General features: G+C 44.2%; 1 protein-coding gene across 2 annotated transcripts in view; it reads left to right on the forward strand.

Moving 5' to 3' along the window:
- Positions 1-23,714, forward strand: part of GRM3 (glutamate metabotropic receptor 3) — a 132,504-nt gene that overhangs the window by 84,080 nt on the left and 24,710 nt on the right. For both annotated transcript variants that reach the window (XM_083464020.1, XM_083464019.1), the window contains exon 2: positions 16,787-17,393. In XM_083464020.1, the coding sequence (XP_083320146.1) occupies positions 16,896-17,393 (498 nt within the window). In that variant the 5' untranslated portion in view covers positions 16,787-16,895. The remainder of the gene's footprint in view (positions 1-16,786; positions 17,394-23,714) is intronic.

Here is a 23,714-nt window from a genome sequence, read left to right on the forward strand (position 1 = left end):
CACATGGAGGAGGTAGCATGCATGTTTCATCCTCCTCTGGAGAGTACGACTCAAACCATCGGCTTCAAGTTGCTAGAAAGGAGATTCCAACTAAACATTCAGAAAAACTTTCTGACAGTAAGAGCTGTTCAGCAGTGGAACAGACTCTCTCAGGATGTGGTAGAATTTCCTTCTTTACAGGTTTTTAAGCAGAGGTTGGATGGTCGAATTGCTATCTCTAAGTCTTATCTACCTCACAGGATTGCTGTAGTTCAAAAGCACTGCCTTAAACCCCTTGAAGCTCTGATATAAATATCCAAAAACCTCAGTACAATCAAGAATTAATCACCCATTTTTGTCATATCAAAATCTTGTAGAATTGATTTTACAGTAGCATCAAACCATAAAATTATTTCATAAACAAAATTGTCATAGTTTGTATATCTCTCACACACACTGCGGAATGTTCCCTCACACACTTTCACACAGGAAAAACAAGTAACTTGCTTCAAAATAGTGCAAAATCACAATGCGGATTCTTGTTTCATGAAACCTTTGCTTTTCACAAAAATGGACACACACACACACTCTGTAGTGATTGGGAAGAAGGTGAAACAGGAGATAAAATGTTCACCATGCAGAATCCACATTCCTTTCCCATTGCCTCCTTTGAAATGGTTTAGAAATGTACCCAAAGCCAGTTATCAGTAACTGAGACAACACCACAATGAACAGCCAATATATCTCCACACCCAGCCCTACTGCTGCGTAAGAAAGTGCTTGCCAAGAGAAATAGATAGATTGTGCTGTACATCTGTAGTGCAAAAGGCAATGTTTGTTTTTTGATGGGTGGCTCACCTTTCTGCAGGAACTTTGATTCTGCCCAAAGAAGATTATTTTTATCCTAAAAATCAACCACTAAAAAAATCACGTCACTGTTCCAAAGTTTTTCATTTTGTTAATATAACCTAACTCTGACTTCTGTAGAGTGAACATGCAATAACATGCAAGTGGAAACAACAGCCAGTTCTGTAAACTGGAAAAACTGGAGAAGAGCGAGAGCTCAATAGCAGAGCAAATATTTTGTGTGCAGAAGGTCCTGGGTTCCATCACTGCCATCTTCAGGAGACATAATCCTTCTTGAAACTCTGAGGAGTAGCCCTTTTGGGCCACCAACCTTGTGGATCTGTTGGCACACTTGAAATTTTCCAAAGGTTTTGTGGGTGCTAGCACAAAATCATACCCTCCAAGTGTCCTGATTTTCCAGGGACAGTCCTGGAATTACAGAAGCCATCCCGGTTTCTGATTTGATCCCAGAATGTCCCAGTTTTCCTCTTTCCTCTCCTCCACATCTCATAGAATACAGTGGTACCTCGGGTTAATAACTTAATTCGTTCTGGAGGTCTGTACTTAACCTGAAACTGTTCTTAACCTGAAGCACCACTTTAGCTAATAGGGCCTCCTGCTGCCGCCGCGCCGCTGGAGCCCGATTTCTGTTCTCATCCTGAAGCAAAGTTCTTAACCCGAAGTAATATTTCTGTGTTAGTGGAGTCTGTAACCTGAAGCGTCTGTAACCTGAAGCGTCTGTAACCCAAGGTAACACTGTAATTAAAAGTGGTGTGTGTGTGTGTGTGTGTGTGTGTGTGTGTGTGTTGGTGAAAAAGTCCTGTTTATACTGACAATAAAATACCTGTACTAAATGAAGAAAATAGTGAAGCTGACATATGAAACCCTTCCTATAATTTTGAAGGAAAATGTCACCAATCCACTTTAAATTCTTTAATTACAATGCTTCAGCAGTCAGCCATTTCTTAGGAAGCACAGTGTGTTGATTCCTTTATTGTAAATGGAGCCTTACACTGCAAGGCTTTGCATGTCTACTCAGAGGTAAGTCCCACTGTAATCAATGGAGCATACTCCCAGGTAACTAACTAGGTAAAGACTGAGCAGGCTTACACTGCAATCCTAAGCATTTCTACTCAGAAGTAAGTCCCACTGAGTTTTAGATGACATCTGAAGGCAGCTCTGTATCGGGAAGTTTTTAATGTTTGATGTTTTATTATGTTTGAATATATGCTTTAAGCCACCCAGAGTGGCTGGGGAAATTCAGCCAGATGGGTAGGATATACCGTAATTATCATCATCATCATCATCACTAAAATTAGATCTTCTGTTGCTTTTGCTAACTTACACCAAAAGCCTACAAATGTATCTTCATGAAATAATCCTCCCTGATTATTGCTGCAACATTATGTTATGCTACGTTCTCCTCTTGCTGAGTAGAAAGCTAAACTGCATGAATATCCCATGATGGGAAAACTAACCAATTACGTTAGATTAAAAGAAGGAAGGCAGAATCATAATAGACCGTTCTGAAATTGGAAACCATTTATTGGCTTCTGGCAAAGTAAGGCAGGCCATTCAAAAGATGTACATCATTTGCTTAATATGCCGTAAAACAGATTTTGTTTATTTGATTAATTGAATTAAGATATGGTGATTTTGTTTCTTTGGCAGTGATTCTTTATTCGATAGGGTTGAATTTTACGTTAGCTCGGTGATCAAACTATGGGGGGTGGGAGTAAGGCTTTTCACCAGTTTTTAAAAACATATTTTCTGTTTCCTCCTTCAGCAATGACTTCCACAGTTACACATGCTATGCACCCATATCACATGATACATAGCAAAATGGGTGGCATTAAAATGTGATTTACACTGGAATGAATTATGGCATCACTACATGTCTGTGAATGGAATCGGATGCCATGTCCTTAAAAACTGAGAGAAGGAGTGGTGACATGACTGGGTATGTGGGTACAATGCTTTTTCCTTCTGGAGGCAGAACATCAAGAAGGGAGGACTCCAAAAGGAGGCTGTTTTTCATTGTGCAGGGTGGAATTTTAGTTCAGGCCCAGTTCAAACCAATTCTTTCCTACCTGCTTTTCCCACCTTCATTTCTAGGTCCTGGGCAAGAAGCAGGCAGTATCTGAATTTTCAAACTCCATAGCACTTAAGAGCAGGTCCTCTGCTTTCAAACAAACAAAGGGATCGGTGAAGAAACTTGATGCAAAATTTGCTGCCAACAGGAACATACATGAAATGCTTGCTGGGGGAAGCAAGGTGCTTTAAACATGTGGTTTCTGCACCCCTATTGTCTGTTTGTTGGATTTATGGTTTGTCTGGACAAGGCTCGCTTTGGATCTAAACTGCCCGCTGTGATGGAGGCTTGTTAAATAACTTCCAAATATAAGAAGTATTGTTGACGGGTGGGGGGTGTCCTTTATTCTTGTTTCCCATATTTTAAAGTTGGGAAAGTATTATTGGAGGCAGGTAGTTGAAGAAAACACTTATATCTACCGTAATTTGATTTCCTGATCATCCTGAAATCTCTACTCCAGGCTGCTTTTTAGTACAACATAAAGTGAGCAAACGAGCAACACATGGACATGAATCTCCCAACTCAATTTATTTTAACTACCTACAACGTTGTGCTAGCCAAGCAAGGAAATAAATAGAGGACATTTAAATCTGTGTCTGTTGGGTTTATTTACGTGTTGATGCCCTTATTTTGCATGAATGAGCCCTGAGTTCTAAATGTTCCCTGCTTTGGGAGAATGAGCATTCAGACTTCGTTAACTGCCAGGCAGAGAATTCAGCAAAAACCCATGAAAATCAGTCATGCCAGCAGGGACAGACCTTGGAACAGAACTCCATGGGCCTTGCTCTGCAGGAAGGACCCCAAACACAGCAATCTGTTTTTCCAGGCAGGAAATAACAACATATTCGTGTGCATGCCAAAAACTGGATTCTGCACATGGTGGCAGATGGACAGGACTGGGTGGCTCTGGAGTGGGAATCGTAATGTGCAAAAATCAGAAATCCAATGGTCCTGAGAATCAGCTCTGATCAAATGTGGAAAGGGAAGTGTGGTCTTCATTCAAATGAGCCCAGTAAATTTGTTAAAGGGAATAAAATGCTGAACAGTTTTCTGGTGAATGTGATTGGGCTGTATGGGAGTAAACAAACTGTCCATCTATCATGGATACTTTAGCAAAGTTTCCTGCATTGCAGACTAGGTGACCCTTGGGGTACCTTCCAACTCTGCAGTTCTATGATTCTATGAAGCTAGCTCCAGATAAGATGGAGGTGTTGATGGTCTTCTTAAGAGGTGATTATTTGATTTCTCCATGGATGGCTCCCTTTCAAGGACAAGATCCAACACACAGAGGTGGTGTGAAATAAACAAGAGGATTTCTTTTTCTAAAGGAAGCCCATGTTGACCTCACCCAGAACAGCCATAGCATCAGAGAAGAGTTAAATAATCCTACACAGTTCCATTGCAATATTCAGGCTTACTCCCTGTTCTGTAGTTCTTGAGATATACGGTGAATATGAATGTATGCTTTCACCACTTTACATGTCTTATGTCCGCTGCAGGGTCAGCTGTTGCTAAGAGCCTGTTGTATTTATTTAAGTATATTCAAGCTTGAGGTGGAGATCAATGCTTTTAAATTAGGAAGTTAAACCATACTTGAACTAGAGAAGTGTTGGGCAATGAGAGAGAGATCACAGTAGTTTGGTTTTCTTTAAAAGAAAGGGGAAGGGAGTCTGAAGAGACAGCCCAGGCCATTAGTTCATGCTTGTCATCAGCACCGAAGCACAGCTAACATTCTGCATCATGGCTTTCCTGAAGTTAAATGTAAGAAACAAGGCAGCCTAATCTTCCACACCTAGCAGAGGCATTGACTTTCGCCGATGGCTTGTTCACACCGGCTTTCCATTGCCCACTGCTTGCCTTGGCCATCTTTCTAACAAGCTTTACAATACTGTGAAGGGGGCCACACATAGGCACAAAATTCAACCTTGCCCCTGCTCAGCCCAGAGCAATTACATAGGGAGCCTTAAAACACAAGCACACTAATAATAATAATAATAATAATAATAATAATAATAATAATAATATTTCATGCAAATAGATTGATGGATCTGTTGAACCCAATAGCTCTAATGGTGTTAACCTAACCTTTCCTCCTATCCCTTCAACACCATATAGACCATATTTACTATAATTTTAATGAACTGTCAACACTTCTTCAGCATCTTGATGATCCATGTGAGCTGAGTGACCTTGGCATCTTTACAAGAAACATTCCCCCGCTCCCCACAAACAACTAGACCACAAAATGTGTCGGTTCGCCCTCAGCCCCCTAATTATAGCAGGATATGAAGCAAACATTGTATCTGTGCCCATTAGCTGTGTTAGAAAGAGAGCAAAATGTGGAGAGACATGCAACCCTAGGGCAATGTTATTTGTGGCTGGAAGGAGAAAGCCAATCAATTTCAACAAATCAGAGTTTTCAAAGGGAAGCAGAGCAAACTATCCATAAAAAGAGCAAATGTTAGAAGTTCTGATTGTTTGCTGCATCGTGTATAATAACAATTCTGGTGGGAAAGAAGGAATTATAATGAAGTCACAGACCTCCTTTAGCTGCAAAGCGTTGGCTACAATATATAGGAAATGTTTATGAAGCCAACTTTGTAATGCCGTCCCTTGAGCCCTCCAACGTCTGTTCTTACCATTAAAGGACCTGTGCGCAGCCATGGATACATGCAGGGTCTGAACACATCCTTTTAAACCTGGTGATGGCTCATAATTCTTCACCAGGAACCAGCCCTGGCACAATTTAATAATATGTGTGGCCCTTGGAGGACACTGCTGCTGAACTTTCACATGGTTAACATACCAATAGTGTGCGAAAACTGCTTGTTCCTGCTGACCAATGTCACACGTCTAACATTCTTGGGCCCCACCAGCATTATTCAATGTATGAGTGTGCTTTGATTTATAAGGCACAGTGAGAAGCAGCTGTGAACATAGCAACATAGGAAGTTGACTTATGCATATCACTGAAGAGCTGGGTTCTACGTTTTTATCTGTCTAAGGCATACATCAGAACATTGTTCAGACTGAGTGGGATCCCAAGCTCAGAAAACAATTTTATATTCCACAAGAGTCAAACAGTGACAACTAATGGTCATTTGGAAGGGAGCAAGGAGGAATATTACAGAATAATAACTTTTCATTTTTGTACTTGTTAATATGTTTAAGTTTCCACATTTGTGTATTATAGTAAAAATATGGTTTGTTGGCCACTTCTCCTCTCTTCTGTTTTGCAGTTTGAATAAAACCCCAAGGGAAACCTGTATCAGCCCAAGCCACAATTCTTGTGTAATACAAATTAAGCAAACCATTGTTCCTTGAAAGACTGACCTCCATGCATGAGGTGGAAGCATCTGCTGGGGGGAAATCCACATCCATAGAGCTCTATATGCACAGGTTTCCCCCCTGCAGATGTTCATCCCTAGTGTGCGGAAAGGAACCTGTGCTACCTTGGAGAAAGTGCCACATGGATGGTCCTGTTGCCCCTTGACTATGTGAAGGTGTGCTTGAATGCAACTTAAGACCCTATACATTCTGTAGGCATGTTCAGGCACTCCTCTGAGCACACAAACACTCAAAGTGTGCACAAGGACAGGGGCACACAAAGGACTGCCCCAACATTGTTGCACCTGTGGTGCCCCCCTCCAGTGCCTGACCTTCTCTGTGTTACACAGGGAATGTCTGTGGGGGGTTTCTACTCATGTTCTCTTGAACTCAGGTAGTCTCCTTGCTTTATCAGGGCCTCCAGAGGAGGGTACTACACAACATACACAGCACAGGGAAGGTTAGGCACTGAGGGGGGAGCACAATGGGGGCAAGGATGTTGAGAGTGAGGCTGGTGTGTCTGCCCCAAGTCTCAACTAGACGTAGAGGGTTTGTGTGTTCATGAGGATGCCTTATGTCTGCACCCAGAACTGGGTTGATTTTTTTACTCAAATATGCAACTGAACTAGGAGAACCGATTTGCTGATGAATTCACTGAAAGTTAAAATACTGGATCCTTGTGCATAATTTTAGAAGCCAAATATGCAAACATCAACAAAAGCTTCTTCTTTTTTTGTTAGCTACACAGTTTAATCGCAGGTTTGTTAACAAAGGCTTTTGTTAACTTGAATTGGAGAGGAAAAATTCACTTGCTGGGCTTAGACGGAGAGACAGCCTTACTATGGTTTTGAAACCATTTTTACTTGGTGTGCATCTGTTACACGGAATTAAACTAAATTACCTGAAAATGAGTGATGGCTATAGTTCATTAAATTTTGAAAGCTGAAATCCCATACACACTTACCTGAACTCAATTGGGCTTCCTTCTGAGTAGATTTGCATAGTTATATTACACTCAAAATAGTGTGTATATTAAGGTTTTGATTAAGTGCAAATTTATTTACAATTGGCTTAATTAAAAAGCAAAGAATGGAGATGTAGACCACCACTGAGAATATTTTCAATCCCCTCACGAAACACCTAGAGCCTTCTCTCTGCTATCTTGGCTTCTGTTAAAATCCTTAAGGTGTTTTGCCCAAGGTGGAAACACCAATTATGACACATTGAATTTTACTTTAGTCAGAATTCCAGGGGCAACTCTGTTACTTTTACAAAACAGCATATCATGTTCATACAGAAAATCATGGACTGTAGTGCAAATGACAGGTGTCCTTCAAGACAGAAGCCAGTGGGCCTGAAATCAGCCGGGGGGGGGGGTTGTCCATGATGCTGACCTTTTCTTCTTTGCCCTGTGAACTGGAATCGGTCCTGAAGAAACTGTGAAACAGTAACAGAGACTTAAGAAGGCAGGAACCTTTCAAGTAATTGGCTGCCTTCAGAGAATAGGAACATCGCCTTTTCACTTTGAAGCGCCTCTCCTGCCAGTTCCTATAGGTATGGAAGAAAAGGTCGCACTCTGCAGAGGAAATGGTTATTTAGTTTTACTTTCCCAATCCTACGTTGGTTTTCCTGACAAACAGCTGATCTGAATAGTCTATGAATATTCCAAGCATTCTCAATTTGAGTTTATAATTAAATAGAGAACGTGTAGAGCTCTAGGAGTTTTCAGTTGGGCACTTGTGAATCTGTGGTTGGTAATCTACATTCTGGGGCAGCATGCCTCTGAATACCAGTTGTCTTTGTGCCCTGATTGGGGGCTTGCGTGGCAAGGTCCCGACCCCCCCCCCCCGGTTGAATAAAGACACATGACTCAAATATTTAAGGTTAATGGGCTAAAAAAAGGCCACAACTTTATTGGTTACAGATGATGAGCCGTATTAGGCATTGGATCTAACTGGCTATATCTGACTCTAGTCCGTCTGCAGGGAGTCTGGGAAGGGTTAACCACCAGTAGGGGGAGTCCTGCTGATGCACATCAACTAGGAGCTCCCCCAGGGGTCACCAATAGGTGCCGTGCCTTAGGTCCTAACCTGCCCAGGCTTTGGACAGGGCCACGCCCCACAGAATCCTTTAACGGAATACCCTTCAAAATGCGGGGCAGGTGATGGCGCTACCTCCTCTCTTCTCTTCTCCAGAAATATTCCAATGCCTAACTGCCAAACCTTTAAAAGTTGTGACAATTTGCCATGAGGTAGGTGCCAATTTGCCAAGTGGAAAAATTCCTACAGCCCCTCAACAGCAAAAAACCGAAGTCCAAAGCAAGGTCAAAAGAGATGAAAACCTTAAAGGGCGGGAGGGTAGGAAAACCGGAGCAACTGGAAGCCCAAAAGAGAGAGATCTCCCGGCTGCATCCTGCCTTTATGGGGCAGGCCACACCCCCAGACCAACCAGATTGGTCGGCCTGGCCAGTGATGCAGCCAGGAATCCCCCAGTCGCTTAGGGCTGGCCACCCACCCCCTGCGCACGTGGAGGGGTCGTGGGAGCCCACACCTCCTCCTCCTCCTCCTTAAGGTGGAAGTGGACTTCCTAGAAGGGTCTGACTGGCTAATTTTGGAAATGGAATGCTGAACTAGATAGACGCTTTCTTTTGAGCAATGATAACATAAATGGTGAATATTTTTTTAACTTTCCAAGTAAAAGAAAATTATATGCATGGCTTTAAAAAGCAGAATTTGCATCGCTATGACTAGCTCTTAGGAACCTGCATCTGCAATGTTTTATCTGCTCTATCTTCCCTCCGTTCTCCCTAGGTTGATTATTCTCTCTTTAGTGCTCAGGAAGCACTGTCTCCAATCTCTTCTCCTCTAATCTACCCACTGATTATCACGAGAGCTGTAACCCTGGGTTGCCTGAAAATGAGTCAAGTGCCTTCGAGTTTTAAAGACCAATTACTTCCGCATGCATGAAGTGGGAGCATTCCTGGGAACCAAGGGAAGTGGGATTTATTTTTTAAATAGTTGCTGTGTTGACTCCAGGAGAACATTGACCTGACTGGTTATTATTTCCACTTGTATTTTGAAAACATGATGGTGATTGTAAATTCAGTGAGTAGATGTCTGTGATTGATTTAAGAAATTTCCCTTCAGCCTACTGCCAAGCTTAAGGAAAAATGCACCACACAGGATTTGACCTGGACCATCTTGAGGTGGGGGAACAGGGCTGCTTTGACAAACTGAGAAGTTGCCTTTATCAGATGCTGTTGTCTCTGTCACAGAAAACATTCTAATGATTAATAGCCAAGGGCAGCTTTTGTTGCCAGCCAACTTCTGTGACATTAACAATTAAAACATACAAGCAAGGAAGCACGATTCGCAATCAATTATGCTTTATTAATGATTTTTTAACGCATGCCACAGTCCAGCAATCAGCAGGCTGTTGCTCAACAGAGCTGTTGCCAAAAAACCCCCAAGTTAATCGAGCAGGGTAATTTGCAGCAGCTTCTGCTCGCTTGCAAAACACTTGCTCCGTTAATTGTGATTTCATGCACCACTGACGCCCGTGGCCTAGAGGTAACATTCATGCGATGGAACAGTTACCGCTCTGCAATGTGCATGTGTATGGGTTAGCTTTAAGAGAGTTTGCTGAAGTTAATTGTCTAAAGCCCTGTAGACAAGATTTGCAATCAGCTGACAAAACGCCTACACTCTGCCCTGCTTAAAGTCGCAGTTGCATCCCTGGGAGTAAGTCTCATTGAGATATGGAGGTGCACACAGGAGCCCCGTTCCTGTAACAGTCTGACACAGTGCTTGCACAATGTGGGGGGGGGGGGGACAAGGGGAAGCCATGCTGTGTTGGGCCATTCTCAGATGCTGCACCCATAGCAGTCTGGCTCAATGCCTGTATATTTTGTTTGATGGGGGGGGGGATTAGGGCATGAACGGAATCTACTCAAGGGTCATCTAGTCTACATCCCTGCCACAACACAAAAGTCATACTTTTGACCCACCAGCAGTACATCTCATGCAGCTACTGTGTACCTGACCATCCCTGTACGTTTTCACCACACTGTTCGTGTCGGCTCCTTAGGATTGTATTGGGGGAAATTCATGATGATGCTCATGTGTCTCTGGCAGGATGTGTTTTTTCTGCAGTGTCTAAATAGTCCCTGTGCCTCTGCAGCCTTGCAACCAAGGATGGTCAGGGAAGCAACCATTTTGCTGCCAGAGAGTGGGGAGAAAGGCACTCTGCCTTTCCCAGGGGCAAAATGTAATTTGGCCTCCCTACGGAATCCTGGGAGATGAAACTGCCTTGGCAGAGCTGTAAGGAAACCTGGCAGATTCCAATATTGCTCTTTTAAAGGAGCTATGAATATGCAATGTTTCTTGGCCACAGAGCGAGCAAATTTCACAGGGAGCAGGGCTGCAGGGGGTAACACTGCAGATGCGCCTGAAACAGGGAACACAGAATGAACAAAATTAAGACACTAAAAAGTTAAATTAAACTGCTTAATACTTTTCATATAAAAGTGTTGGGGGGTCTTGAAAATGCAGGAAAACGGAAGAAATGAACAGAAATCTAAGTAGCGAGCAGAATGAGCCATTCAATTGTTACAGCGGGACGTGCCTCCCATTCAGGATCCCATTTGCTCTGTTCCCTTCCCCTGCTCCCCTTGTTTTTCTGCACCTGCCCCAGCCGTCAGTCAGCATTCCATGGCTACTGGGCATGCTCAGTACTTTGGGGGCTATGTGTAGCCTTCAGTGCCCAGACATTAGAAACAGAGGGGATGGTGTAATGATAGAAATTTGGAGGCGATGTGCAAACCAGTGCTCTGTCTACTTTATTTGAAGGTAAAGGGACCCCTGACCATTAGGTCCAGTCGTGACCGACTCTGGGGTTGCGGTGCTCATCTCGCTTTACTGGCTGAGGGAGCCGACATTTGTCCGCAGACAGCGTCTGGGTCATGTGGCCAGCATGACTAAGCCGCTTCTGGCGAACCAGAGTAGCGCACGGAAACGCCGTTTACCTTCCCGCCGGAGTGGTACCTATTTATCTACTTGCACTTTGACATGCTTTTGAACTGCTAGGTTGGCAGGAGCAGGGACTGAGCAACGGGAGCTCACCCCGTCACAGGGATTCGAACCACCGACCTTCTGATCAGCAAGCCCTAGGCACTGTGGTTTAGACCACAGCGCCACCCACGTCCCATCCCTACTTTATTTAGGCTTTTATAGAAATACAAAATGCATTCATGAGCTCCATATGATCTACTTTAAGTGGGTATAGTTTGATATTATGTAAGAAAAATAACCAAATCCCCCACTAGAAGTATAGGAAAGCTTATAAAAATGTTTTTGTTTTTTGTTTTTAAAGCCCATTAGAATTGGAGTCTTTCACAGGTCAGAAGTCCTGGAAGACACAGAAGTTCCAGGCAGCAGAATACACCCATTGAAATCAATGGGCAATTCAAATAAATGGAAAATGAAACAGATTAAACTTTTAAAGTGAAAGGAAACAGATAAGTGAAATGAACTCTCTTGCATACATTTAAAATCTGATCTCCAGAAAATGTACCACAATAGGGCACTGAAAGGATCTTTTGAGAAACTCTCTAGGCTTTTTTCCTCGCCTTCCTGAAGATGCTAGTTTTTCTTTTATTTTTCATGGGGGAGCAATCAACTGTATGAAAAACTGCAGTCAAGCAATATTGCCAGCTGATGGATGACTTGTTTTGAAAGTCCGTAAACCCATTTTTTAAAATAAAAAACCCTGATGATAAATAACATGATTTGCTCTGTTTGGATACACTAACATTTAATGTGCAGGAACCTGGTGTTGGCATTCATCTGTCTTGGAAGACAATGCCAGGCCAAGGGTGGGCCTTTGGGGGAAATGCCACCAGAAACTGGATCTCCTAATCAGCACCTTCACCAAACCTGACGCTGGAATTGCGTTTTTCCTTTCATGCGCTCTCACATAAGAGCTATGGGTATGAACATGGGTCAGCTAAGGGGGCAGCATGTCGAAATACAAAAGGAATATCCTATTTTTGAATACTCGACCACTAGTCTTAAAAAAAATAAAAATAACAAAATCTGCAGAGAGTAAAGTTGCTCATCCAGCTATGCTGAGCCAACTCCCCTCCTTTTGCCAATTCATTTCACTGCATCAAAAACACGACAAACCTCCCACTTCCACCATTCGTCCTCCACCTTATTCTGTATAACGGGGAGGCCTTTTGCTCTGAGTCTTCTCACAAATGAACTGGGAATCTTGAATCGAACTTGCCAGCTCCTTCCGCTGCACTGGTGTGATTTGACTTGAGCCTTTTATACTTCAGAGTCTGTCAAATCACTAATAATTAGATCCTGGGAGAGCAAGTCACACTGCAAATGGACAGAAATGGCTTCAGAACCACAGCTAAGTCAATTTCTAGCCCTGATCAGGCGATCCCAGAAGCAATGCAAGGAAAGCAGCTGTCGAAATGTTGCAGACATCCATGCCTAGTTTCAAATGCTAGCATTCTGCAGTGGTGGTTGTGGGGATATGGGAAGAATAATTTTAATGACAAAAACTAGTTTTATTTTGTATGGCAAAATGAATATATTCAGATTTACGATTTGCATGATTAATTCCAACTAGAATTTTATTACCTTTGCACAAAATTTAGATTTAACTCCTCATTCCCTGTATATGTACATTCCTGCCTCTGAGGTACATTATCTACAAAATAACTTTCATTGAACTCAGTGGATTTTTGTTTAAACTAAACTTAAAGGATACCTTCCCAGTTTCACACTTTCTGTTCCTTTTAGTGAATTGTGCCCCTTTATTGAAATACCAGAATTGAAGTTCGCCAGAAGCGGCTTAGTCATGCTGGCCACATGACCCGGAAGCCGTACGCCAGCTCCCTCGGCCAATAAAGCGAGATGAAGGCCGCAACCCCAGTGTCGGTCACAACTGGACCTAATGGTCAGGGGTCCCTTTACCTTTACTATTTAAATACTAGATTGTGATCCATCAAAATTTAAGTCCTTTTCATTCCCACTAATTTCAGCAGAATTAAGCAAGACTATATATGACTTTTTTAAGAAAACATCAACAGAGCAGAACAGCATCTGGCTGCAAACAGAGAGTTCTTAATCTGCAGTCATTGCACAACTCTTGGTTTGCACCAGATTTGTCTAGAATGTAAGCCAAATTATCTGCCCCCAAAATTGGGAAATAGCTTGCCTCATTTCTGAACTTGGGCTGTCCTTTGTCTCCACTGTAACCCCATTAGACATGTTAGTACAGTTAAGTAGTGTATAAATTTTGTTAAATAAAATAAAATAATAAGCCCCCAAATCCCTCCCGCCCAACCAGTCACTAGGTGAAGGTACGAGGCAGGACTTTATGCAAGATCCTGGTAGCCCTTGGGAAATGTAACTTCCCCAAGGGCAGCTGAAACCTTACATTTATTGTACTGCTCTACTCTGCTTCCTGGAACAAGAAGGAACCATGCAGTCTTAAATTTTTTTGCTGTAACTTCTGAAACCTCTGTGAGAAAAATCTTCACTTATTTGCAAAGCTAACTGTCTGTGATTTATTCTAGCCCAAGTATTTTTGTGAGGAACATTTGCTTAAATGATGTTGAGGGTAGATGCAAATCTAACCAGGTTTTAATTTGCTTGGAGCAATCTCCATGTTGCTAAATCTGCTATGAGAGACTAAGAATCTTTCTTCTAAACCTCACTCTCCAATAAAGTTGGGTAGATGGGTGAGAAGAGAAGTGGGTGCTCCGCAGGTGAAGGGGGCTTAAATGTGAATTCTTCTCCAGTTGGAATTTAATTATGAAATATCCAGGGCTCTCAATACTCCTCCCTTTGTTGAGATGAGTCCTTGAAATTCATATCCAAACACCAGGGATATGTGTTTTGTTGGTATCTCTTATCCTTTGGAGACATCCTCTTTGCTAACCTTGGAGATTGTGCACATGAAATAGCAAAAGCAGATTGCCAGTGGTGAACAGTGAAGACACTTTTTTGCAGCACAGATATCACTTTTCGTCCATGAAGGCAAAACTCTGGACTTCTTAGATGAGCTACAGTTGAGGCTGTTTGTCAATAGAAAAAGCGTCTTGACCATTTTACAGGATTTCCTACCAATTTAAAGCCTGCAGATCCCCCTCCTTTGCCTCACAATCACATGGGTGGGAAGGAGAAGAAAGAGAAGAAAACTACAGCAACAAACAACCTTGTTTCTCCTTCTTTTGGTGTTAAATTTTAATTTTCTCTCCTTTAAATTTCTTAGCACTCTCTTTTAAATAATGCTAAGTGTTTCTAAATTATACATAGGCCTGCAAGTGCCATCATTATAAATTCTGCTTTAAGGAAAAAGGTAAGTACAGTCATGCATTATTAAAGTGCCCTATATAAATATTACCATACTTGATTTACTTTGAGGGCTAACACACCAATCTTGCAATTTAATGAAACAGGATCAAGGACAAAAAACAACAATCAGTGCTCCCCCCAATATACATACTTCACCCAGAATATATGGTGTGTGAGAGTGCTTAAGCTTGCTTCTGGCATGATCAGGGGCACAATCTACTAGACAGGGGTGCTATGCATCTAGCGGGGAGCTGGTATCAGCCCCACTAGAGTGGACAGAATGAGAAGCTGGATCCGGGGGAACCCAAGAGAACAAAAATGTAAGAATAGTCCTCCGGCTTGTGACCCAGGCTCAATCTCAACACAGAAATGTAAGAGTCCTCCTGGAGCAGACAAAGCCCTGTCTAGTCCAGCATTCTGTTTCCATAGTGACCAACCAAATGCCAATGATGATGATGCTTTTTCCAGAAAAGTAGAACTCAAAATGACTTTCCACCAGGGCATGAGCACAATAGCCCTCTCCTGCCAATTCCCTCCTATTCAGAGGTGTCCTGTCTCAGATATTAGAGGCACTAAATAGCCATCATGACTAATAACCACTTTTACCCTCCATGAATTTGTCCAGTCCCATTTTAAAGCCATCTAAGTCGCTGGCCACCACTAAATCTCCCAGGAGCAAATGCTGTCGTTCAACTGGGCACTATGTGCAGAAGTGCTTCCTTTTGTCTGTTCTTAATCAGGCATTCATCTTCACTGCCTGACCCTGGGTTCAAGTATTATGAGGAAAAAAGAGCGAGTCTTCTCTCTGCCCACTTTTTTTCCATTTTATTTCTAGGTCCACAATATCGTTTTTGAGTTGCACATCCTGTTTCCCACAGCAGTCAGCCAAAGCAACTCTGGACAGTCAGTATTTTGCAGGAGGAAATATATGCACATGCCGGGAAATTCAAGGTTGCGCAATTAAAGCAGATGAAAGTGCTCTCTCACACTAGTGCTCTCTCACACATCTGACCGGATGTGATGCAAGTCAACTGCTCCCTAGTTCTCAGATAACCCTCCTTCCTCAGCTGATCTGTGCAGATCAGGGTGGGTGTGTGTGAGAGAGAGAGGGGGGGGAGAGAGAGAGAGAGAGAGAGAGAGAGAGAGAGAGAGAGACCGACCACCAGGCCCATACAGAGCTTGTCTGAGGTGCAGGGCAGAAGTCCCTGGTCAGCGGGGAGGCACGGGGCATTCTTGGCATGACAGCATAAGCTGGCGTAGCCTCTGAGGCCAACAGCAGGTGTACCTGGCTCTCCCTACCATCTGTACAGGCCTGCCTACCACTGGCATGCTGATCAAAGTGCTCGGCCCCACCCTGAGGATTGGGCAAATGTGGTTCTAGGTCCCAAAAAGGTTAGCCACCCCTAATTTCAGCAATATATGGTATCTATGTGGGGGTTTTCCTTGGAGTGCATGGCTGAAGAGTATCTTTGGGCAAACCACGGGGATTCTGAAGAGGAACAGGAGTAGGGTTTGTGACAAGGACAATGAAGCTGCTCTTCCCTTGCCTACACTCATGTTTATGTGCCCAGGCAGAACAGTGAACCAGAAAGCCACTTACCTAGTTATGTGGCCAGGAAGGGTAAAGCAGGTGTCTTGATTGACAGCACACTAACATGTGGTTGACACTGTCAGAGCTGGCAACTTTGGTCAATGGTTAGTCAGTGTATATTGGTCCATGTGCATCACATTTGTACTGCCCAGTATTTGGGTGCAGGGGGCTTTTCTTTTTCCTGAGCTCTTCTTTTCCACAGCTGAATCTTCTTTGTGCTAACAGATCACTCTCACTGCATTGTGACATAAGGACAGAGGCCCATTTCATAAAATGCAAGAGCTTCACATGTATCACTGTGTGCACAATCGCCGCCTACACTCATCACATCACTGCCTGCCCCCATGTGCTTTTTTTGAGTGGGAAGAGTTATGTGAACTTGGCTATCTCTGCAAAGCCCTCGTGCCACATGTTCAGGAGCTGTGAGATGAAGGGTTTGGGTGCATGGTTACTCCTACACCACAGAAAATGTTTTCAGAGTCCTCTGAAACCTTAAAGACCAGCTCAGTATGTGTTCAGTGGGGAAAAGCCATCATGTGTCTTACTTTAGGCTTTTCTAACCATTTTTCATCTCTCTAGAGACTTGATGGAAGATCTGGCCCGCTTGCGCCTCCCTCGCCCATGGGATGGCATTTCATATTGCCACACGATGCGCTGGAAGGAATGAAGGTCACTAGCACTCCTGCAGATGCTTCTTAGAGCTGCCATAACAGGACCAACAAAGATGTTTGCAAAGCTCCATGTGCTTGCGCTGGCTTTATTTTCCAAAGGAGGCTTCCTTTCTCTAGGTGACCACAACTTTATGAGGAAAGAAATTAAGATTGAAGGAGACCTGGTTTTGGGTGGTCTGTTCCCTATTAAGGAAAAGGGCAGTGGAGCAGAAGAATGTGGGAGAATCAATGAAGACCGAGGTATCCAGCGTTTGGAGGCAATGTTGTTTGCGATTGATGAGATCAACAGAGACAGCTCCTTGCTCCCAGGAATTAAGCTTGGAGTTCACATTTTGGACACTTGCTCCCGGGACACGTATGCATTAGAACAGTCCCTGGAGTTTGTCAGGGCTTCTTTGACTAAAGTGGATGAAGCCGAATATATGTGTCCTGATGGGTCGTATGCGATTCAAGAAAACATCCCACTACTCATTGCAGGAGTCATTGGAGGTTCTTACAGCAGCGTCTCCATACAGGTGAGATATCTTAACTCTTAAGAACAAGTTTTCCATCTCAGTGTCCTTTTACCTACTCTACAGAATCCAATGGGGAAACACTCATGAGCCCATGTGGGTGTCAGGGAAGAACCAGACATGTGGGTCATGCTACCCAGCTGAGGTTCATCCCAAAAGGAGCTGGAAAGTGTAGCAGCTCCTGTCAGGCAGAGCCACCTGAATTACACTCAGCTAGCAGGCAGAAACGGACGGCTGGATAACCAGGGCTGCAAAGGATGGGTGGTGTGTGGCTTTGGGTATAAAAGGGCAGAGAAACCACAAGAATGAAAGGGAGTTTGAGAGACTTGCTGATGAAGATTGGTGATCATCATTTGACCACAGAGGATAACCCTGAAGCATGATGTTCACTGGCAGGCGCAGGAGTTCATCTCCTTTCCTTCACTAGCTTGAGGACAGAATTAGGACTAGTGGAAGAGAGGACATTCTCCTTCCAAAAGCCCAGGAATTGCCTTCACATGTGGTGGACCAAGCTGAGTTCAATTCTGCTATGGATGACTTTGACATAAGAATACTGAGTTCAGTTTGGAAATGTCTTCTCTAGTCAAACTTGGATCGATGTGAGATGTTGTGTTTACCCTAACTCAGTAGTGGAGCACATGCTTGACATGCACAGAGTCCTAAGTTCAACCCCTGGCATCTCCAGGCTCTCAGGCAGACTCTGGATTTAAAAAATCCTGCACTTGAGAACATGGTGAGCCACTGCCAATCAGTGTTGGCAATACTGGGGTAAGGGTAGGCCAATGATCTGATTCAGTATGGGGTCACTTCAAATATTAGAGGGGGGGTCACCTCTGGCCTAGAGACCAAATGTCATCCTCCCGGCCTCTCTATTTGGTCCTCTCCCCAAGAGACAGCCCTCACTCGCTTGGCTCTTTGAGCGCTTTTGCCTGGCTGGAACGTGTCCTTGAACTGAGACGATGCTTGCCTGGTTCCTAGTTGCTGTGGAAAGCAGCTCTGTGGTGTTTAAATTTGAGTCTTAAACCAACACAGTTCTCTCCAGTTCTGTACATGTACCTGCAGGCCCTCTGATGTCCTTCCCGCATAATCAGCTAGATGTAAACAGAGCCAAGGCTGGAAGTGATGGAGGAACACTGCTGTCCCAGAGATGTCTTGAAATGGGACGATTCTGCTGGTGGAGAGGGCCACCAGCAAAAGCAGAGTGACAGCAAGCCTTGGAGGTAGTGCCTGACAGGGAAGAATAAGGGTGCACTATGCTCCATTTGCCCTCACCACAGGCTATTTGAGAAGACTCTCAAAGAAGGGCCCACTTCAGCTAGATCTTCAAGGTGGACTCTAACTGTTTCCAGACAAAAGGAGGCTTGGGGAGAATAAGTTGCTCCTCTCTAAGAACATCTGGTGCTCTGGAGCTGAAAGCAGACTTTTGTTCTCAAAGAATTGTGAGTTTTGGACTCAGTCTAGGGGGCAGGACCTTGCAATATGGAATAATGAAACTTACAAATATATTGGTTTCCTCTTCTAGTGAAACTGGCATAAATCACTTGTGGAACTAATAGTGCCCACCTTAGAATCAAAGAAATGGCATTAAGGAATGTAGACCTTTGGGGTCATCTCATCTAGTTTCCACGGCTAACAGAAGGCTCAGAGCACTGAAGTACACTGTCCAGTTCCAAATGCTCAGGCTCTCCTTCATGACTTGAAATTATAAAGGTGTAACAAGCAATGCATTTTGTACCAGCTATATGTGTTTACAAGCTTCTGACTCAAGCAGACCTTCCTCCTGAGATCAATAGCAAACGGCCTCAGTGCTAGAATGCAGGATTAGGGTCCAGTTAAAAAGATTTTTTTCTGGAAAAGAAATAACAGCTGTGGATCTGAAAGTTTGCTCAAGCACTTGAAACTCAAACTGGGGACAAGGTGACAAAGAACTCAACTGGACAATGCACATAGTAGTAGTAGTAATACCACCCTGCCCATCTGGGGCTATATGCACTCTATGTTCAGTAAGGTTGAAGTGCACTCTATATGCACTCTATGTTCAGTAAGGTTGCCATTCTGTGACCATTCAGCATAAAACCATGGTCACAACAAGTCAGGGAGACAGGGTTGATCTGTGCATGCACATTGCTCTGTAGAGCACACACTGAATAGGCAGGGACCTTCCTTGGACAGTGGAGAGGTGAGCAGACACCCTGCCTCCCATGATGCATGTAACATAGCATCTAAGGTTACATGGAGGCGTGACTCTACATCACCAACATATAAGGTTGGCAGAGAAAAAATCTGCACCTGCAATTTCCTGATTGTCAGTTGATTAAAAAACCCCAACTCTTCTAGCAGCAGTGGGAAATCTAAAGCAGACCCACCTGGCCTCACCATTTGGCTCATGAAGCCATGTTAGCCAAGCCACAGCCACCTGTCTTACGTGTCAGATGTGGGGCAAGTAAAGATCTCTTTGGGTCAAAAAATGGGTTTGGAGGCTCCACTGATCATCTGAACCTGTAGAGACTTGTGTGTGGCATTTTGAAGTTCCAACCATGAGCTGATTTCAGGGCAACAGGCATTGTGCATTGTAAGCTTAAGCCTACATGGTTTATTTTCAAACTGTACAGATGAAGGGGGTCACCTGACAGCACTGTGACATCAGGTGCCCACCTGTCAAATTGGCCTGTTGGGGTGGGAGAGATAAGGATCTGGACTTTTAGCCAGATCCAGATCCCCACCCCTGATTTAGATTATTTATATGCTATTCTTTGCATAAACCACATTTTACAACAGTGGTCAAATAAAATTAAAAGAATACATAAAATCCATTTAAAAGCAACAACAACAATGCAACAAACCCCTAAATCACAATTACTAATAGGAGCAGCAGGAATGAATTCCTTTGTCTAATCAGGTCTGTCTCCTCCAGTAACCATAAAAGGTGTGTCCTAACCAGTCACCTAAAACTGTATGGAGAGTTGGGGCCAGATGCACCTCAGTGGACCACCACTGATGTGTCCCTTTTAGTCACTATGCTACAATACATCTCTGCTCTAGTGGCATGGTCCTTCCACATGTAAATATCTGTTGATCCTTTTAGATCTATTTGGGCTTTCAGTTACCTCACATGTTTAGAGTTGCCTGAGGGTGAGCATGGCCTTGCTACCCAGCCCAGCTGCTCCACAGCATCCCAATGCCCAGCCCCACCATCGGCCAAGCATTGAAGGGGGAACGTCTACAGAAGGGAGCCTCAGGAAGCTGCTGCACATAATTGTGAACCCTGGCCATCCTGCATGTTCCTGCTGTGAGCATTGACCTTCCAGGCCTAAAATGGCAGCATGAGTGGGGCCACCTGAACGCCCAAAGAGAGTTTAAGAATCTTAAATATACACTCCTAAATTAGAAATCAATGGGCCAATGGGTGACAGAGTTGATGGGCATTAGAGCTGAAGTCTCCTGGATCGGGCAATTCCCTCCAGCACCTGATGCCTGGGCTTCCTGTGGTGCTTTGAAGTCCCAAGTTCGGGACTTCAAAGCACCTGTGATGCCAGGCGACTGACAGGTGGGCAGTCAGACTGACATAGGGGATGTCAGGGCTGGTTCAGCAGCAGGTCAGCACTGAGACTCAGAGATGAGCAATAAAGGTGATTCTTTATTCAAGGAAACGGAATTCAAACTGAGAATCCTATGAGCAAGACTGGCCCTGGTAAAGCAGTTGCCAGAACTGACCATCTGAGTCTTGCGCTTCTGCCTGTCTCCTTCCCATCTGGCTCTTTACTCAGCAATCTTAAACTCCATGGGGTGGGGGGGCTGTGCTCCCTGTGCTCTTTGTTCTGCAAAAGCTGCAGGAGATAAGCGGGGAGGGGAGCTTAGTACAGCAGGACTGGCAGGCTCCTCCGACTCTGTTACAGCCTCACCCCCCTCCTTCCCAGCTGCCTCTTCTTCCTCTCTCTCTCACCTGTCAGCACCCCACCATTGTGTTCCCCTTCATCCCCTGACCTGTCTTCCACGTCCACCTCCTCTCCCCTGGCTCTGATCCTCTTCTGAGGCTTCCACAGAGGGTTCTCCCAGGGACGTACCATCACATCAAAACCTCACACTTCCACACATTGGAAGTTTTAGATGTATGCACACCCGAAGAACTCCCTGCTTCTCTGCCACAAATGGAACGTATGAAATTGACTTGCCCTGAGCTAGGTCAGTGGTCTATCTCATAGCCCAGGGTTTTCCTCAATGCAGCTGCTCTCCAAGGTCTCAGGCAGAGAAAGCCTTCCTCCACGTATTCTTAAGATCCTTTTAACGGCAGGGTCTTTCTGCGTGCAGAACAGAAGCTCTCCCCTTAAGCCATTTGCTCTCTCACTTCGTGTTCTGTTGCGGGTGGGGGTGGGGGTGGCTTGCTTTCATTAATCCCTGGAGTGGGATGATCCATCACCATCATTGTTCCAAAACTGCCTGTCAAAGAGAACAAAGAGAATCAGGGGCATCATATTGCTTAAATATGGGCAGTGGGTGAAGTAGGTTTGAAGCCACCTTCTCTTGAATATCCTTATGAAAATCAGCAGGAAGGCTCCACAGGATGTGTCTTGAGGCTCATAGCTCACCCTCACTGCATGTTTCATGATAAACACTGAGAAAGCAGAGTGATAAGGTGTGCTGAGCTGAGCTACTCCAACAAAGAGCACCTCCGTTTCTGCCTTTGTTGTAATTTGCAGCAATATTTACAATGTCCTGCAAATTCTGTCTGGACAGCTGTCAGTCTGATCCTTTCTTTCTCCTGCCAGATTCTTGCTTCCCTCATCATCTCTCCCACCCCAAAAAAATGGTAAATAAGCAATGAGCATCTTGACACACACAGTCAATAGTAAAAATAAAAATAAAAATCTAAAGAGCATAATCTGGAGCCAATTAAAATCGTGTGAGTTTGAAAGAGAGATGGCAGCAACAGTTTGCCTAGAAAGACCAGTGGGGAAATAGCACTGTGTGAATTTAGCTTTGCTAGAGAAGGAAGAATATCATTCTTCTCATGCACCCTTCATTCCTGAGCTCTTCTAATGTAATTCCATTTAATTAGCTGTGCTTTCCTTCCAGATTTTTCATGTCATTTCATTTTGGATGCAATTTGGATTCCCCCAGTCTGGCTTACTAACAATTTCTAATTAGGATTTGATTAATATAGTTCACACTTTTCAGTATCTGCTAACTATCCAACCAACCAACCAACCATGTAAGCATCTCCACCACCTTAGAAAGTATTCCAGTATTCTGAGGTCTAATTGGTCATATAAAGAGTATCACTTCTCAGTTCTCTAAACTCAACAGCTCCATAAAAGCTGGACACCACAGGGGCATAATGGGGGGGGGGCTGGGGTGTGTGGATCCAGGCACATTTTTGAGAGGGGACACAGCCAGCCAGCCCCCCCCCCAGCTCCATAATCAGAGCCTGGCTCCAAATGAAACCAGCATATAGGGTGTCAAGAAACGGCCAGACATAGTCTGAAGTACACTTTCCCAACTTGGTGCTCCCAAGAGGTTTGAACCTCCCAGCAGGCCTAGCTGACATTACCAATGTTCAAGGATGCCGGGAGTTGTGATCCAAACCATCCAGAGAGCACCAGATTAGAGAACAATGGTGAAGGCACCTGGTACGCCAACAGAAAAAACATTCTAATGGTAAGAGCTGTTTGACAGTACAGACATAGCTATTGGCCACAGTATGTTACCTGAACCGCCAAACCTGGCTGTGATAGCCCTTGGATGGAGAGCAGTTCAGAAGTATTGTGAAGAGCTGTTAGACAGTGGAAAGGTCTTCCTCGGGAGATGATGGACGCTTCTTCCTTGGAGGTCTTTAAGCAGAAGTTGGATGGCCATCTGTCAGGGATGCTTGAGCTGAGACTCCTGCACTGCAGGGGGTTGGACATGACCTCCAGGGATCTTCAGGCAGCTCCTCCAGGTTCTGCCCAGGCTGTGATCCACCACCTGAGGGCCACAGGCTGAGAGCCCTTTCCTTTCATTCTTCAGCTTATGCCAGAGAACCAAGCCTCAAGCAAGATGTGTGACTTTAATCACCAAATACCTGGGGGAGAGAAACAGCAGACAAATGTTCAGGTTGAGCTGGTCCAGGTAGAACCCCTCTCTCCCATTTCTCCCTGATGTCATGTGCTTTGCTGGGCCTGCTCTTTCAACATCTACACTTTCATAGAATCATAGAATTGTAGAGTTGGAAGAGATCTTGAGGGTCATCTAGTCCAACCCCCTGCAATGCAGGAATCTCAACTAGATCATACACAACGCAGCAGATGGCCACCCAACCTCTGCTTAAAAACCTCCAAGGAAGGAGAG

The sequence above is a fragment of the Podarcis liolepis genome (genome assembly GCF_965112155.1).
Source record: "Podarcis liolepis genome assembly, chromosome: 10".
Taxonomy (NCBI): Eukaryota; Metazoa; Chordata; class Lepidosauria; order Squamata; family Lacertidae; genus Podarcis; species Podarcis liolepis.